This window comes from Hippocampus bargibanti, linkage group LG09 (genome assembly GCF_051943395.1).
Source record: "Hippocampus bargibanti isolate YZ-2025 linkage group LG09, ASM5194339v1, whole genome shotgun sequence".
Classification (NCBI taxonomy): Eukaryota; Metazoa; Chordata; class Actinopteri; order Syngnathiformes; family Syngnathidae; genus Hippocampus; species Hippocampus bargibanti.
Window position 1 is genome coordinate 3601820 of NC_142742.1, and position 15127 is coordinate 3616946.

Sequence of the window (15127 nt, forward strand, 5' to 3'; positions counted from 1 at the left end):
TGGGTGTTATTGAAATTGTCAAATGCAAATATAATAATAATACATTTCATTTATAAGCGCCTTTCAAAACTCTCAAGGTCACTTTACAGTCAAACTTTTTTTTCGTGGGTGAGCAGTGGCAGCCACACGCGCCAGCGTTCACTCAACCAGGAATTCGTCTGGAAAGCTAGCTAATAGATAGCTAACAGATAGCGAGCTAGACCTTCACTCAAATATAAGACGTAGAAGGTGGTAAATATGCAAAAGAATTAAAGTGTGAAAATAGGAATGAAGAAAATTGAACATTTGAGAAAGTTGAGGAAAAATGACTTGTCAACATGTCATAAATTAGTTCAATTCTAGTTCAAGTTTGAATGGTTTGAATAATGAAATAACCATGAAATTCTACAATTTGTGAGCCAAAACAAATTTCATTCAAATGGATTTGTTGATATAAAAAAATGTGAAATTGTGAAAAAGTAGACATTTCGAACTGCGTGAATGATATGAATATTTTGCTTCTGCAGTGGTTTGAATCCATTTCAGAAGTGCGGATGTCAATGGAAAACAAAAAAAGGGGGTGGAATAATACCAAGTAACAGTGAAGTCTGAAGAGAAGGCTTACAAAACATTAAAACATGAGATATGAACAAATACATTCATAAAATCACGGCCACATACATTCAAGTGATTTCGATCCAACAGCAGGATTAACATGTGGTAAGAACGGTGATAAAAACAAAACAAACAAAAAAAATCAAATCATTTTAAAGGACAACTGACACCATTTTTTTGTTTCCTAACTGACATCAGAAAAACGTTTTATAGCATCTAAAATACCCAAAACACACGCAGGCTGATATTTTTAGTCAAATGCAAAACACCAATAAAAATGACTTAAAGTGTCCCAAAACTACTTCAAAATGACCCCGGAAATTGCAAGTTTCAGAAGGTCCCGCCCCCTTGTTCGTGACATCACACCAGGACGTCTTCGCCTTGCTGTAGAATCAAAACGATGGCTTCAGATTCGGAGAAGATACTTTCTTGTGACTCATCCAGTTATGAATATGATTCAAATAGTTCTGAAGAGGAAAGCATAAATGTTTGCAATCGATTAAAGAAGTACTTGTGTATCAATTCGAGCCATCAGGACTCCAATGTCCCAGAAAAAGATGGCGCCCAAGCTCTGTTGGAAATGGGCTGATTTGTCTGCTGGGAATTTGTGTCAACTAGTATCAAATAGTAGTCTTGGTGCAACACACAACAATTCATCATTGCATTATTTATATGTTTTCCTTCTAATTTCGCCATCAACACGATGTTTTAGACCAAAAAAAGTACCCAAAATGCATTGTGTGTCGCTTTTTCGATCAGGGGCGTTCCTTCAGTGACGTCACGTGGGGATCGTCATCAACTCAAAAACAAGACTTCCTGAATATTAAAACGTAAAATATAGCTATATGCCGTGGAATCTTTGTAAAATACGCTCAGTAGAAGTCATTTGAAGTGATTTTACAAATTATGTAAGTGTTAATTGTTGTTCACGGGACACACATATAGGAATGTTTATGTAACAAAAAGTAAGCTCTGAAATGTTTGTCTCTGAGAATAATAGACAGGACAGAAACTGCCATCTGGTTTCTACTTACCTCTAAGGACAACATAGTGTAACGAAAAATGACATTAATCTTATGTTGAAATTTTACAACCACTAAAAGAAACACTGTCCTTGAGAAACAACAGACTTTTTGGGAATTTACAGACTGTGCAGTGCAGCATTTTTTTTTGTAAGTATTTTTCAGTTTCTGATACCCTGTTGGCGGGCTTTATTCCTCAAATGGCGCTTGCGCATTCGAATGATCCACTGTACGGTTAGCTTGGCAAAGTTGGCTGCCTTGAAGAGAGCCATGAAGACGCCGCAGAGAATGGCTGCCGATGACCACGGGTTTGCTGTCACGATCTGTTTGAATTCCAAAACAGAGAAAATAATCATTAGTTTATACATAATTGTTATTTTTGCTCCCTTAGGCGGCAATATAACATACACAAACACGTAAACAACTCCTAATGGGTTACAGTAACACTAGAGGATAAAGAATATATGCAAATGACTTTTGTGTTTGCAGTGTATAATTTGTGTTTAAATATCTGTAATAAAAAAAAAAAAAAGCTCAAAACAAATATTGTCGATTGTGGGCACGTCATCTCATCTCTTATTCCCGTTAGCCCGTTTTAGCATTTTGGGTTGATAATTGTTGTGGTTATATTTATACCAGTGGCGAGCCGTGCGTTTCAAAAGTAGGCCTTCAGTAGTGCTATGTCTGAATATCATCATCATCATCATCATCATCATTATTATTATTATTTTAATTAGTGACATTCAGTCTATTAGCTATCTAGCTATCCTACTAGCTGGTTCACTAGCTTTCTATCTGTGTATTTAATAGTAACATTCAGTGTATTAGCTAACTATCTAGCTAGCTATTAGCGATATAACTATTTAGGTCGATAGCTATCTAGCTAGCTATTTGTTGGCTATCTATTAACTATTTACTAGCTGGTTAGCTAGATAGTTAGGTATTTACTTCCGGGTTGAGTGAACGCTGGCGCGTGTGGCTGCCGCTGCTCACCCACAGAAAACTTATCCTGTGACTGTAAATTGACCTTGAGAGTTTTGAAAGGCGCTTATAAATGATATGTATTTTTATTATTATTATTATTATTATTATTATCAATAGCATTTTCTGTTAGCATTAAGCTAGTGGAGACATTCCACAGGTGGATTTGTTTGCGTGTTTTAAAAAATAGATCATGTCATTCTCTTTGTTTCATTTTTTAGTTTGACAGGAAATAGAAACTGGGAGTGACATTAAACAAGCTTGAATTTCTCAAAGACGGGTTGTACGCCATCTTGATTGGGCTCTTGAACCTACCAGTTGGATTTCTTGGATATAAGGATCGCGCCACTCAAAGACGGCAAAGAAAAGCTGGTTGCTCTTTTCCGTTTCGGGCCTCTTGTCATTGAATTTGACCACAGCAGACTGAAAAACAAATATAAAAATAAATAAATATTAACTGTTGAATTTATTATTATTATTATTCATCGGTCGAGGCTTGGATGTGAAGCGGATTTACGTGGGACAGGAGATATGAGACAGTCTTTTTTTCGTCAATGGAGGCTTTGTGCTTGCTTTCAAAATTTGGCTTGAAGCAGACGTGCATATTTTACCATGATGTCCGTGATCCACTGGTGAAAAGGACGCTTCCTCTCCTCTTTCATCAAGAACTGCTTTATATGGTGCTGAAAGTACTTAAGATTGAATGCATGTCTGTGTCTTTTGTGTTATGTCACATTATTTGTTTTTTGTTGTTGTTTTGACTTCGAGATGGCGCCGCGGGAGTGGCAGCAGCTCCTCTGCTTTTCTACATCTTCCTTTCCTTTCCTCTTACTTACATCACTTTGCTGCTGTGAAATGTACATTTCTTCACTGCGATACTAATAAAGGCTAATCCAATCCAATACAAACCAATCCATTTTTAGATTTTGGGCATAAAATAGACACTCGGGTGTCATCAGCATCAGAAAGCCTTTAATAGTCACACAATGGGGAAATTTAAAGTAATTAATTTAACATTCAATTGAATGATTAACATAATTACATTTGAATTATAACACATCAAGAGAGTTGGAATCATGGACGGATGAGTGAATTTTTAAAACGCTCGCAGTGTCAGTCTTCGATGCTGATTGAATTGAATGAAGTCATAGTGCCATCTAGTGGACTGGAGGTGCAAGTGCATCTCTTAGTGAGTCCCAACACAATTCATCGCAAAACTCTGGCCAATTCGGATAATTTTAAAACAGGCTCCATATTATCTTCAGACCTTCCTTACCTCTTGGCGAAACTCCACCGATTGGTCACTTTTCCCTGATGTTGTCACCAAAGACATTTTGACCCATGTGCGGAAGCCCCCGGAGAAGGTCCAGGTGGAGTAGTTCCTCTCACAGTCCCTCATGAACTCAGAGTGATTCAAACTGTAGAGTGACATTTTAAAGAGTCAATAATTGTTATTTTGTTTTTGAATTCAAGATGGCGCCATGAGAGTGTCTGCCTTTACAGCAGCTCCTGTATTTTGTTTTTGCTGCTGTGAAATCTAATAATAAATAATACATTGTATTTATGCTAAATAACAAATAATATGACTATTAGAGAGCTATCTATTGGCTATCTATTACTTAGCTAGCTAGCTTTCCATATATTTAAGTTACTTCCGGGTTGAGTAAACGCTGGCGCGTGTGGCTGCCGCTGCTCACCCACAGAAAAACTTATCTTGACTGTAAAGGGACCTTGAGAGTTTTGAAAGGCGCTTATAAATGAAATGTAATATTATTATAATCACTCTCAAGGACACTTTACAGGCACAGGATAAGAACAATGTTTTTTTTTCTGCGGGTGAGCAGCGGCAGCCAGACACGTCAGCGTTCACTCAACCCGGAAGTGTACACGATCAGCTGAAATATAAAATGGTCCTCAGCACAATAATAATAATAATAATAATAATAATAGTAATAATAATATTTATTCAATAACATTCAAATAAAGTAAAACTACTCATTATTAATGACAATGCTCTGATCTTACATTAAAACGGGCATCCTTTTTCCTTCACTTCTAAACGCTAGCTAGCTAACTGTGTCCTGTCTTTTAGTTGTACAAAATGGAGTATTAGCGCCACAAACGGTGCCGTTACCTGTTGTATAGGTCGCTAAATTTTGCGAATAGCATATATGTGATTGCGCTGAAGTCCTCCTCGGTTTCGTTCTGACTGAACTGCATGAAGATTAACTCCTTGTTGCGGACATCCGACGGTCCTTGCACCACTAGCGCCTTCTTCTGCGACACAAGAACGTTAGCTTGTTTTTGACGAAAATGGACGGTATTTACCACGCACCTTCGTCCGGTTGGTGAAGATCCCATAGTAGGTCACCTCCTTGATGATGCAATCACTTTCTTGAGGCTTCCCAGGGTCTACCAAGGGCGGGATGTGGTCGTGGTAGTGATGCCGGCAGCTCAGTAGCCGGGCATTGCCGGGATACAAAGCGATACCTATGACGAGAGAGGTTGTAGCTTATCAGAACAAGCTGTAGCTAGGTTATTTTTAGTCATGTTTCATTAGAGCTGGAAAAATATCAACGTTGAACAGGAAAAATGACATTGGAGTACTAGCCGGCCTGAACAATGGGCGAGTACAACCATACTTCACGTTATTACTTTCTTCACGATACCAGTCATCGATATTGAAGGGAAAAAAAACACCAAAAACTAAGCATTTTCAAGACAAATTAAGCTGCTCAAAAAACAACAGTATTTTCTGTGTATAATGTGCACCAGAGTATAAGGCACAACCCCAAGGATTTTAATGGTTTTAATAATACTAATAATAATAATAATAATACAGTTAATTTATAAGCACCTTTCAAAACTCTCAAGGTCACTTTACAGTCACAGTATAAGTTTTTCTGTGGGTGAGCAGCGGCAGCCACACTCGCCAGCATTCACTCAACCCGGAAGTAACTCAAATAGATAGAAAGATTAGCTAGCTAGCTAATAAATAGCTAACAATAATACATTTCATTCATAAGCACCTTTCAGAACTCTCAAGGTCACTTTACAGTCACGGTTTTGCAGTGGCTGAGCAGCGGCAGCCACACACAAACCAGCGTTCACTCAACCCGGAAGTAACTCAAATAGATTGAAACCTAGCTAGCTAATAGATAGGTATTAATAACAATAACAATAATACATTTTATATATACAAGCGCCTTTCAAAACTCTCAAGGTCACAGTCACAGGATAAGTTAGATAGCTAGCTAGCTAAATAGCTAGCTACATAGCTAACAGATAGCTATCTAGGCTGCTAAATAGCTAATACATGACACCACAAAGATAGTTCACGATTATAAATTACTTCACATATAAGGCGCATTTGCGTATAAGGCGCAAGGTCATCTTTGGAAGAAAATCAAGGGTTTTGGGTGCGCCTTATATAACGGAAAATACTGTTATTAAAACTAACAAATTGAAAATGAAAGTGAAAGTAGGGAATCATTTCTGTACTCATATGGGTAGAACTGAATTTTGATTGTAGAATGCTAATGTGTATACTAGCTAAGTTGAAAAAAAGGATTGAAAAAACAACAACAGCAAAAAAAAAATCTCGAATTAAAATAACTCTGGCACCCACCAGGAGGCGAGAAGACATCCACTTCCTTGTAGGTGACTGACATAACGGGATGGTTGAGTTTGTCCAGGAAGTCGGAGATGGTCTGGTAGGCCAGGAAGGCGGCTACGGCGGTCAGCAGCAAGTAGATAAAGATGAGCACTACCGTGAACACGTTTTTCAGGCACGTCTTGCTGACCCGCTTGGACTGTGTCATCTCTTGAGTATCATTGTCTAAAAAAGTGGGACAAACACAATCACTTGCCAAATTGAGATAACTATATTGGAAAATAGAAACAAATGTAATAACCATGCCCCCCCACCAAAAAAAAAAATCAAAGCAACGACTGACTGTACCTGGCGGAATGCTCTGAATGGGCTCCTCGCTGATGTCTTCCATGACATCTCGGAAAAAATCCGGTGATTGCATTTCTTCGCTGTGGTTTTCGTCATCATTGAACTGTCAACATCAAACAACAGCGTGAATAAACACATTTGCCAAATAACAATTAGTATGGATAGTATAACCCAGAAGAAGCCATATCACGTAGGTTATTATAGAACTATACTTCGCGGATGTTCGTCTATCGCAGGTGGTCCTGGTCCCCATTCACCGCGAAAAACGAGGGCTTTCTGTACTAGCATCTCAGGCATAGCAAAACCAGTGAGAGCGAGTGGCCCATAATTTTAAAATTAGTTTTTTTCACATAAACAATCAAAAATGATGGCAGCTTTACATAATCTCTTCAAAAACACAAAAAAACAAGTTCAACTGAAGCAATATTTAATAGAACTAAGTCCAGTCAGGAAGCTGGTCTTCCTGCACTTGCATGTGTATCACATGACGTCAAATGAGCAGGACTCACACACGCGCGCTCGACGACTACTAAAACTTTAAAAAAACGGCACACATAACTGACGCGTAAGAAAACTACAATCAAGCCTTTTGTGTATTTAGGAAAGAGTTGCACAAATTTGTCTCACATTTTAATCAACGATGACTGTAGACAAAAATCGTACCTCTCGATAAGTAGTGTTCTTTCCGAGCATTCCGTAAACTACGCTCCTCTCTCGTGCAGCACTTCTGCTGAAGGTTCTTGCGGCGTCCTCAACTTTTAGTCAACATTTTAAAGGAAGACAGTCAAAAAAGAGACTATGGCCTATAAACACGAATATTACGTTTTCCAAAAACGATAAACGACTATCTCTTGACACAAGGGGACACAAAAACATCAGGAAAAAAAATCGTGTCCGGGGTTGGCTTCTTTCGTTGTCCCGCCTCGCTTTCCCGATGTCTTCGCGGACCCTGAAAGAAAAAAAGGCGCTAATTTTATCGGCGTGAATGACAAAATGAAAGGGCGAGGGGGGACTTAGTTGTTGCCCGACATTATTAAATTGTGTTGATCGTACACTCATTTGTCGATATTAAATTTCAAAAGGTGGTTTTAACATCATCCCCGTGAAAATTTTAGCAAATGGAACGCACCTTCCCGCGACAATACGACGGCGATGATCCCTCCCTCGCCTCTTTGCGACAAGGTGCGCTCGATTTGTTTACCCACTCATCCAGCCACGCCGTGACAGAACTACGTACAGTATTTTAAATTGGATCGAATTAGGTTTTGTTCGTCGAATTAGGGTGTGTTGACTTTATATTCATCCAGTTACATTTTTAGGAAAGGCACTTTGTTTCAGATGCCATTATTATTTTAAAATTTGAATAGTGTGGCTGTAATTGGTGGTTTCTAACATTTTAAATGGCTACTTCGCATCAATGCAACTTCTAATCAAATACTGTATTTATAAATATACATAAAGAATTGTGTATTTAAATTTTACAAGGCCGAAACATACTTTGTCGCAAGATCAAAATCAGGTGATGGCTTATAATGCTTTGGGACCTCATACTTTATTTTTGAAACATTAACTTTTACCTGAAACAAAAACAAGTTACTATTTGAGACTACTGTATTAACTAAATCCTCAGATAGAGTTCTCCAAACTTATTGAGCAAGGATGTAGTTGACGAAAGAAACATGTTGCACAACAAAACTATACCAAAAAAACAACAACATTTTTCGGTGTATAAGGCTCACCCCCCAAAAAAACTTGATTTTCTTCAAAAGATGACCCTGCGCCAAAGACACCGGTGCGCCTTATATGTGAAGTAATATTGAGCCACAACGGTTCTTACAAATACTGTGAGCAGCATTTATGTATCATGTTTGGAAAACATTTATTTAAAGGTGTGCCTTACACTCCGGTGCGCCTGACACACCGGAAAAAAACACCGAAAATACAGTACCGTATTCTCCTTTTCTATAGAATTGTAAAAATTGCAATATTTTTATTTTTGAAAAAATATATACAATAAAGCAGTAAGTCAATACAATGAGTGTCAAATTCCCATGAAAATTGCTCATGAGCTAAAATCTTAACAGGCTGCGAAACATTAAATGCTAAAACAAGCCAATGGCAGATAACATATAATTACATAGAGAAAGGTAGCAGTCCCCAAAACATTATGTCATCACCAGGCCTCGCCGCGCACACAAGTAGATTGGACTTCTTTGTTTTGCGATCTTCAACTTGTTTGGCTTGTCTCTCCTCCCTGCAAATGTCATAAAACATCCATGAGCACATTACACCGTTTGATTCCACGATATTGCAGAAACCGCGGTTCTCCGGTTCACTTTGCACTCTTCAATGATGGACACGGTATTTTACAAATACATTTTGGGAGTGGAAAAAGCATCATCCAGAGTTTGACCCTCACCCCAAAAATCTCATGATTATCTACAGGCACTCCCCTACTTATGAACATTCGAGTTACGAACAACGGTGCTTACGGACATTTTTATAGTAACATATGTAGCATTCTCTCCAGTTGTAAATGTACATATCTTTATAGAGCATATATTTTATAAAAATGTTTTTCAGTACAAACCAATACAAGTTACTTATACAAGCCTTAAACATACTGCGATACCTTGGCTTACGAACTTAATAGGTTCCCAGACAGAGTGCGTAAGGCGAAACGTGTGTATCCCAAAAAATAATTTCCCATAGTAAACTATTAAAATGAGAATAATCCGTTCCCATGTCCGCATAAAACAATTTTCTAAGCCTTTAAAACTACACAAAATATACATTATTTTATGTATAATAAATGTGCTATGGTATTATAATTAAAGAAATAAACAGTACTGTATAATAAAGTCGTTTTATTTACCTTTGTGATGGTTGTTGATGGCTTGACAGAATGGAGTTTCATCAGCATTAAACACTTGATGAGGAACGTAACCTTCTTTCATAATCTTGAGGAATGATCCATTGTAGGTGTTTTCTCTGTGATAATTTTGTCTAGTTCCTCATCAATTCGTGTTCTGTTTAGATGGGTTGATAGCTTTTTGCATTAAATGTACAGATGGCTTGTGCGGGTTGTTTGTGGAGCCTGATTGATGGGATACATTAACCTTGCAGTCTACACTCTGCATTTGAACTATCAAAGTTGAAACTCTTTCACTGTCGTCTGCCTGTCTCTAATGTTTAAACCAACTCCCCTTCACTGCTGCGTTCTTGACCAATCACATGGCTTTAACCGAAGACTGGGGGCGGGGAATAGAGGACAAAAACAGTCGGCTGCCTTTTTGTTGTTAGACATCACTCATTGAGGCTTATCAGTGTACGAAAAACATTCGTATGCCAAGGTAAACTTTTCATAAATGTAACGTTCGTAAACCGAAAAGTTCGTAAGCCAAGGGGTTTGTAAAACGAGGTATCACTGTACTTATATAAGCCTTAAACATGCATTCCATCCAAACTGAAGCAACTTATGAACAAATTCACCTTATGAACATACCCCGTCTGCAAGGCAAAATAACAAAATGCAAATGAATCCACACCTTGTCTGCACTTTGTGCTGTTTGTAATGTTTCTTTCGAGAATCGGCGACCAAAGACTCTTTGGCGGCGGCTTTGTCGTCATTGCAGTCGCTGAAGGGCTTCAGTTTGCCTATGAGTGCCAACAGACACATTAAGCGGTGGTTTACGTAGGGGGGGGGGGGGGGGGGGGGTGGTGATAAAATGATGGATTCGTTACCCGTGTGAGGCTTGTAGGTGAGCGGGCGGGACAGACTGGCCTTCAGGTCGAAAACAGCCTTCTTCTGAGTTCCCGGAGTGACGCTTGTGTTGCCGGTGAACACAAATGATGCTTTTGGGTGGAAACAAATACTATTATTAGACTGTGTATAATCACCAAATTAATTCATCTCGGTCACAGGTGTCAAAGTCAAGGCCCGGGGGCCAAATCTGGCCCGCCACATCATTTTATTCGACCCGCGAAAGCAAATGAAGTATGTTAAAGGACAACCGACGTCACTTTTTTGTTTCTTAACTGACACCAGAAAAACGTTTTATAGCATCTAAAATACCCAAAACATGCAGTATGATATTTTTAGTCAAAGGCAAAACACCAATAAAAATGAGTTAAAGTGTCCAAAATCTGCAAAAAATTGAGTTGCGAATGGGGCATTTTCAGAAAGTCCCGCCCCCAGTTCGTGACGTCACGCCAAGACGTCTTGCATTGCTGGAGAATCAAAACAATGGCTTCAGATTCGGAGAATATGCTTTCTTATTACACATCCAGTTATGAATATGATTCAAATAGTTCCGAAGAGGAAAGCATACATGTTTGCAATCGATTAAAGAATTTATTCCGTGCCATTTTGAGGCAACATTGAGGGGAAATGTCTCACTCAAAAAGAGGCACAAAATGGCGACCTCCTGTGGCCACCTCCGTTTCCACAGGCTGATAAATTCCTTATATGGAGCTTGGACGCCCCCTTCTGGCGGCTTTCGGGTGCAACATGAGGTTTTCAGACCAAACAAGTACAGCAAAATACAGTGAGGTGATCGAAGGACTGCTACAATGTGTCTTTTTTTTTCGGTCAGGGGCGTTCCTTTAGTGACGTCACGTACAGACTCGTCACCAACTCAAAAACAAGACTTCCTGAATATTCAGCGTGAGTCTTAAAATGTAAAATTAGCTATATGCGGCCGAATCTTATTAAAATATGCTCAGTAGAAGTCATTCGAAGCCATTTTACAAATTATGGACACAACTTGTCCGGAAACGCCGGTTGTCCTTTAAGTGCCTTGATACTTCCTTAAATCCAAATTGTCTCATATAAACCACAATAACGGTCATTATTCTTGACTTTAGATTTGAAAACTAGTTACTCATTAACTCATTCACTGCCAGACGTTGTACAAAAATGGGTCCTCTTTCAGTGCACGCAATTGTGAAACACACCTGAAGATTTGGTGGCAGATAACGTGGAGGTTTTCCTCCCCGCGGGCGTCCGATCCCTGGGTGTACTCGTGGCCAAGACGGACGAATAGCGCGCCGGCGTTTTCATTAGCGACCTCTTGTATTCGTTGTCAGGCATCAGTTCGGAAAACCTACACAGAAAAAAATAAAATAAACGTGATGCATAATCGACTGGACGTGATTTGACCTCACCTGACGTTCATCCTTCTTGTGGAAAGGACAGACGGCTTGAATACGCCATCTTGTTTTTTTTCAGCCATCTTGTTTTGAGGATCTGGTTTATCCGTCGCCAGCTGACTCTTGGTCCTGTAGGGCGCTGGGCTGAACAAGGATACCCGACTAGCCTTGGCCGCCTGCGTCACGCGACAACACGGGGATGTTTTACAGTTTAACACTCTCAGGCCTCCCCCCAAAAAAATGCCCATGTGTGTACCTTGTGTTCTGGGACAGGCTCCATTTTCTTGTTGTTTTTCCTCTGCACATAGGCGTCAATGGACTCCATTTTGTTGAAGTGCGCCTCGTGGAGTTTTTTGAAGTCTGTGTGATCAAATGAAGGGATAAGAATGTTCTCATATAGAGCTCGAGAGGGGGGAAAAAAAAAAGGGGCACCTACTGGGAGTGACGGGTTTCAAGGCTGTCCTCTTCACCTGCCGCCCTTTGTAACGAGGGATTTTACCAGCTTTGGCCACATTGGGAACACGACCTGCAAAGAGAGAGATTATCCGTATAAAACTTGATTATTTGACAATTGATATTTTCGGAACATTCAAATATGATTCAAGACATTTCTGGAAGGACTTAAAGCACAACCTGCGGACAAGTTCAAAGTCAAAAGTCAACTTTATTGTCAAATATGCTAATATGCATGACATACGACACAGATGAAGTTGTGTCCATAATTTGTAAAATCACTTCAAATTACTTCTACTGAGCGTATTTAACTAAGATTCCACCGCAAATTGCTATATTTTACCTTTTAAGACTCGCGCTGAATATTCAGGAATTCTTGTTTTTGAGTTGGTGACGATTCCTGACGTCACGGAAGGAACGCCACTGACCGAGAAAGCGACACACAATGCATTTTGGGTACTTTGTTTGGTCTGAAAACCTCGTGTTGATGGCAACATTAGAAGGAAAACACATAAATAACGCAATGGTGAATTGTTGTGTATTGCACTAAGACTACTATTTGATACTAGTTGACACAAATTCCCAGCAGACAAATCAGCCCATTTCCAATGGAGCTTGGGCGCCATCTTGAGCATTTTCTGCGATGCTACACTAGAGTCCTTACGGCTCGAATTGATACGGAATGACTTCTTTCATCGATTGCAAACATTTATGATTTCCTCTTCAGACTATTTGAATCATATTCATAACTGGATGAGTAACAAGAAAGCATCTTCTCCGAATCTGAAGCCATTGTTTTAATTCTGGAGCAAGGCAAGACGTCCTGGAGTGACGTCACGAACAAGTGGACAGGACCTTCTGAAACGCACCATCTCCTAGGTCATTTTTATCGGTGTTTTGCATTTGACTAAAAATATCAGACTGCGTGTTTTGGGTATTTTAGATGCTATAAAACGTTTTTCTGATGTCCGTTAGGAAACAAAAAAAAGGTGTCGGTTGTCCTTTAAACTGAGATGTAAACAAAAACATTTTGCATGATCTATCAATTTAAATGGTGGAACTCAAGCTATTAAACATTCAATAGTTAAAACAAAAGAATGTTCATAACATAACATTTATGAAAATGGAACCAAGTGAAATTCGAATGATGATGATTGACATTACTGACCTCCATCCTCGGGCTCACTCGGCACTTGATTGCTCATGCCTGAAGTCTCTATCACAGGTTCATTCTCTCCCCTCTTCTCAGTATTGGATAAAGAAGACAATCGTCTCTTCTTGGAAGCTCGGGTTTGTGGAACCAATTCACTGCCCTTCGTTAGGGGGGGGGGGGAACAATATTCATTGTTGGGGTCAGGGACTTGGTCTCGGTCCACGACGTGAATACCTCATTATCCAACTTAGCATCAGAACCACGTGTTCTTGTCTTTTTCGCTTTTCCTCGACGTGTGTTCACAAACACTAAGGAATTGCACAACACCTCCTGGGATTGGTCTCTCTGCACCTCGCGAGTGGCTTTGGCCACTGTCTCTTCTACCTGCTTGACACAAAGGTGAAAAAAAAAACGTTTTCATCGTAACCCAATCCTTCTTTTAGACAACCCCGCCAGTGTCAAAACATTGCACGTGATTCAAAAGTTTACCTTTTCTTCTTCTGCCACCTTTTCTTGCTCGTAATGCTTCTTAATGGCTTTCAAGAGCGTGTCTTTCTATTTGCATAGAACCATATAAGTTAAATGATTAATCTGAACAAAGAAATAATGAGTTTGTTGACGGAAGGCGAGCTGTTAGTATCGAAGAAATCGTCGTCGTACTTACCTTCATATTAGCCTTGTAACCCAGTTGCTTCGCTAGGTTGCGTATCTGCACATAGTTCATTGAATCCAAATCCATCTTTTCGTGTGATTAATAAGTGGCTAAATTGAATAAAAGAGCAGAAACTCGTACAGCGCTCGCAACAAACAATTTGAAACGAGTCAAGATTTAAAATGGGGGCGCGGAGCGTGTGATTGGCTAATGGGAAGAGCTCTCGTCCAATCGCAGATGCGGATATACGGAACCCCGCGGCCAATTGCAGGAAAGAGATTGCTACTCATGCGTTGTGTCGTACTAAAAACAATGCACGTTAACATGATTAGTTTTGTCATTTAAATTAATTTACGACAAAAAATAAGGTAACATTTTATGTAAAATTAATTACGAATGTAAAAAAAACAAGATATCAATAAAATATTGCTTTATTTATATTCTTCTGAACATACTCGACATGGAGTACAACATCGAGTGATAAAAATAAATAAAATAGATTAGATCGGCCTTTATTTGTCTCAGAGTGGAGAAATTTACATTTCACAGCAGCAAAAACTAAATGCAGAAGCGGCTGTAAATGCAGCCACTCTTCAGCGCCATTTTGAAGTTAAAAACAAAAATAACGAATAATGTAACACAACACAAAGGACATTGTTTTTCAAGCTTAAGCACAAAATATATATGGCTTTATTTGTAGTCTTCTGAACATACTCAACATGGAGTGCGACAAAAAAAAAAAATAAAGTACAGAAACAAAGACCAATCTCACAAGGTCAACAAAAATTTTCAATCTCTGATTGTGTATGTTTATAAACTTGTAACTTTTTACAGTAAAACAACATAAGTAATCTTTGATTACCAGACAACAAATTATAAATTAAAATTAGTACAATGAAAAAAAAGCAGCATCCGGGTAAAAGTTTTACAGTTTTGAGTTTTGAAAGGCGCTCATAAAAGAAATGTATTATTATTATTATTATTATTATTATTATTATTATTATTATTATTATTATTATTATTATTATTATTATTATTTTAAAAAATGAACATAAGACGGCATGAGGGCATTCGAGGGCTGTGATTGGCGGGGGAGAAAAAAAACATATGCAATTGCGTGATGACGCCATCGCGTGGCGCCCGAAAGAATTCAGTCATGC

General features: G+C 38.9%; 2 protein-coding genes across 5 annotated transcripts; both read right to left on the reverse strand.

Annotated features, from left to right (window-relative positions):
* Nucleotides 1-396: 396 nt before the first annotated feature.
* pacc1 (proton activated chloride channel 1) lies at nt 397-7537 on the reverse strand. Of its 4 annotated transcripts, none has more exons than XM_089005046.1 (9): nt 7222-7537; nt 6559-6661; nt 6226-6435; nt 4969-5087; nt 4732-4874; nt 3874-4015; nt 2913-3020; nt 1792-1939; nt 397-1061 (listed from the first exon to the last, which is right to left on the reverse strand). In XM_089005046.1, exons 1-9 carry the CDS (start codon nt 7249-7251, stop codon nt 1039-1041), a joined length of 1026 nt encoding a protein of 341 aa, XP_088861172.1. In that variant the 5' UTR covers nt 7252-7537; the 3' UTR covers nt 397-1038. The 4 variants fall into 4 exon arrangements, with proteins under 4 accessions (XP_088861172.1, XP_088861169.1, XP_088861170.1 ...); XM_089005043.1 differs by having other exon boundaries at nt 4933-5087; nt 7222-7534; XM_089005044.1 differs by having other exon boundaries at nt 4732-4871; nt 4933-5087; nt 7222-7533.
* An 811-nt stretch (nt 7538-8348) lies between these two features.
* On the reverse strand, nt 8349-14138 carry nusap1 (nucleolar and spindle associated protein 1). The gene is given in 12 exon segments (XM_089004557.1): nt 8349-8750; nt 8752-8812; nt 10107-10215; nt 10303-10413; nt 11515-11663; nt 11725-11885; nt 11966-12069; nt 12146-12235; nt 13331-13475; nt 13550-13702; nt 13805-13870; nt 13980-14138. Coding segments are annotated over 12 exon segments (1251 nt in total). The 5' UTR covers nt 14055-14138; the 3' UTR covers nt 8349-8723.
* Nucleotides 14139-15127: the final 989 nt, after the last annotated feature.

Excerpts from the sequence above, each read along its gene's own strand:
- pacc1 (XM_089005043.1), bottom strand. The coding sequence starts at position 7,251 with ATGCTCGGAAAGAACACTACTTATCGAGAG. Across the intron at positions 3,021-3,873 it reads CGGTGGAGTTTCGCCAAGAG|TCTGCTGTGGTCAAATTCAA; the intron begins GTAAGGAAGGTC and ends TTTGTTTTTCAG. Across the intron at positions 1,940-2,912 it reads ATATCCAAGAAATCCAACTG|ATCGTGACAGCAAACCCGTG; the intron begins GTAGGTTCAAGA and ends GAATTCAAACAG.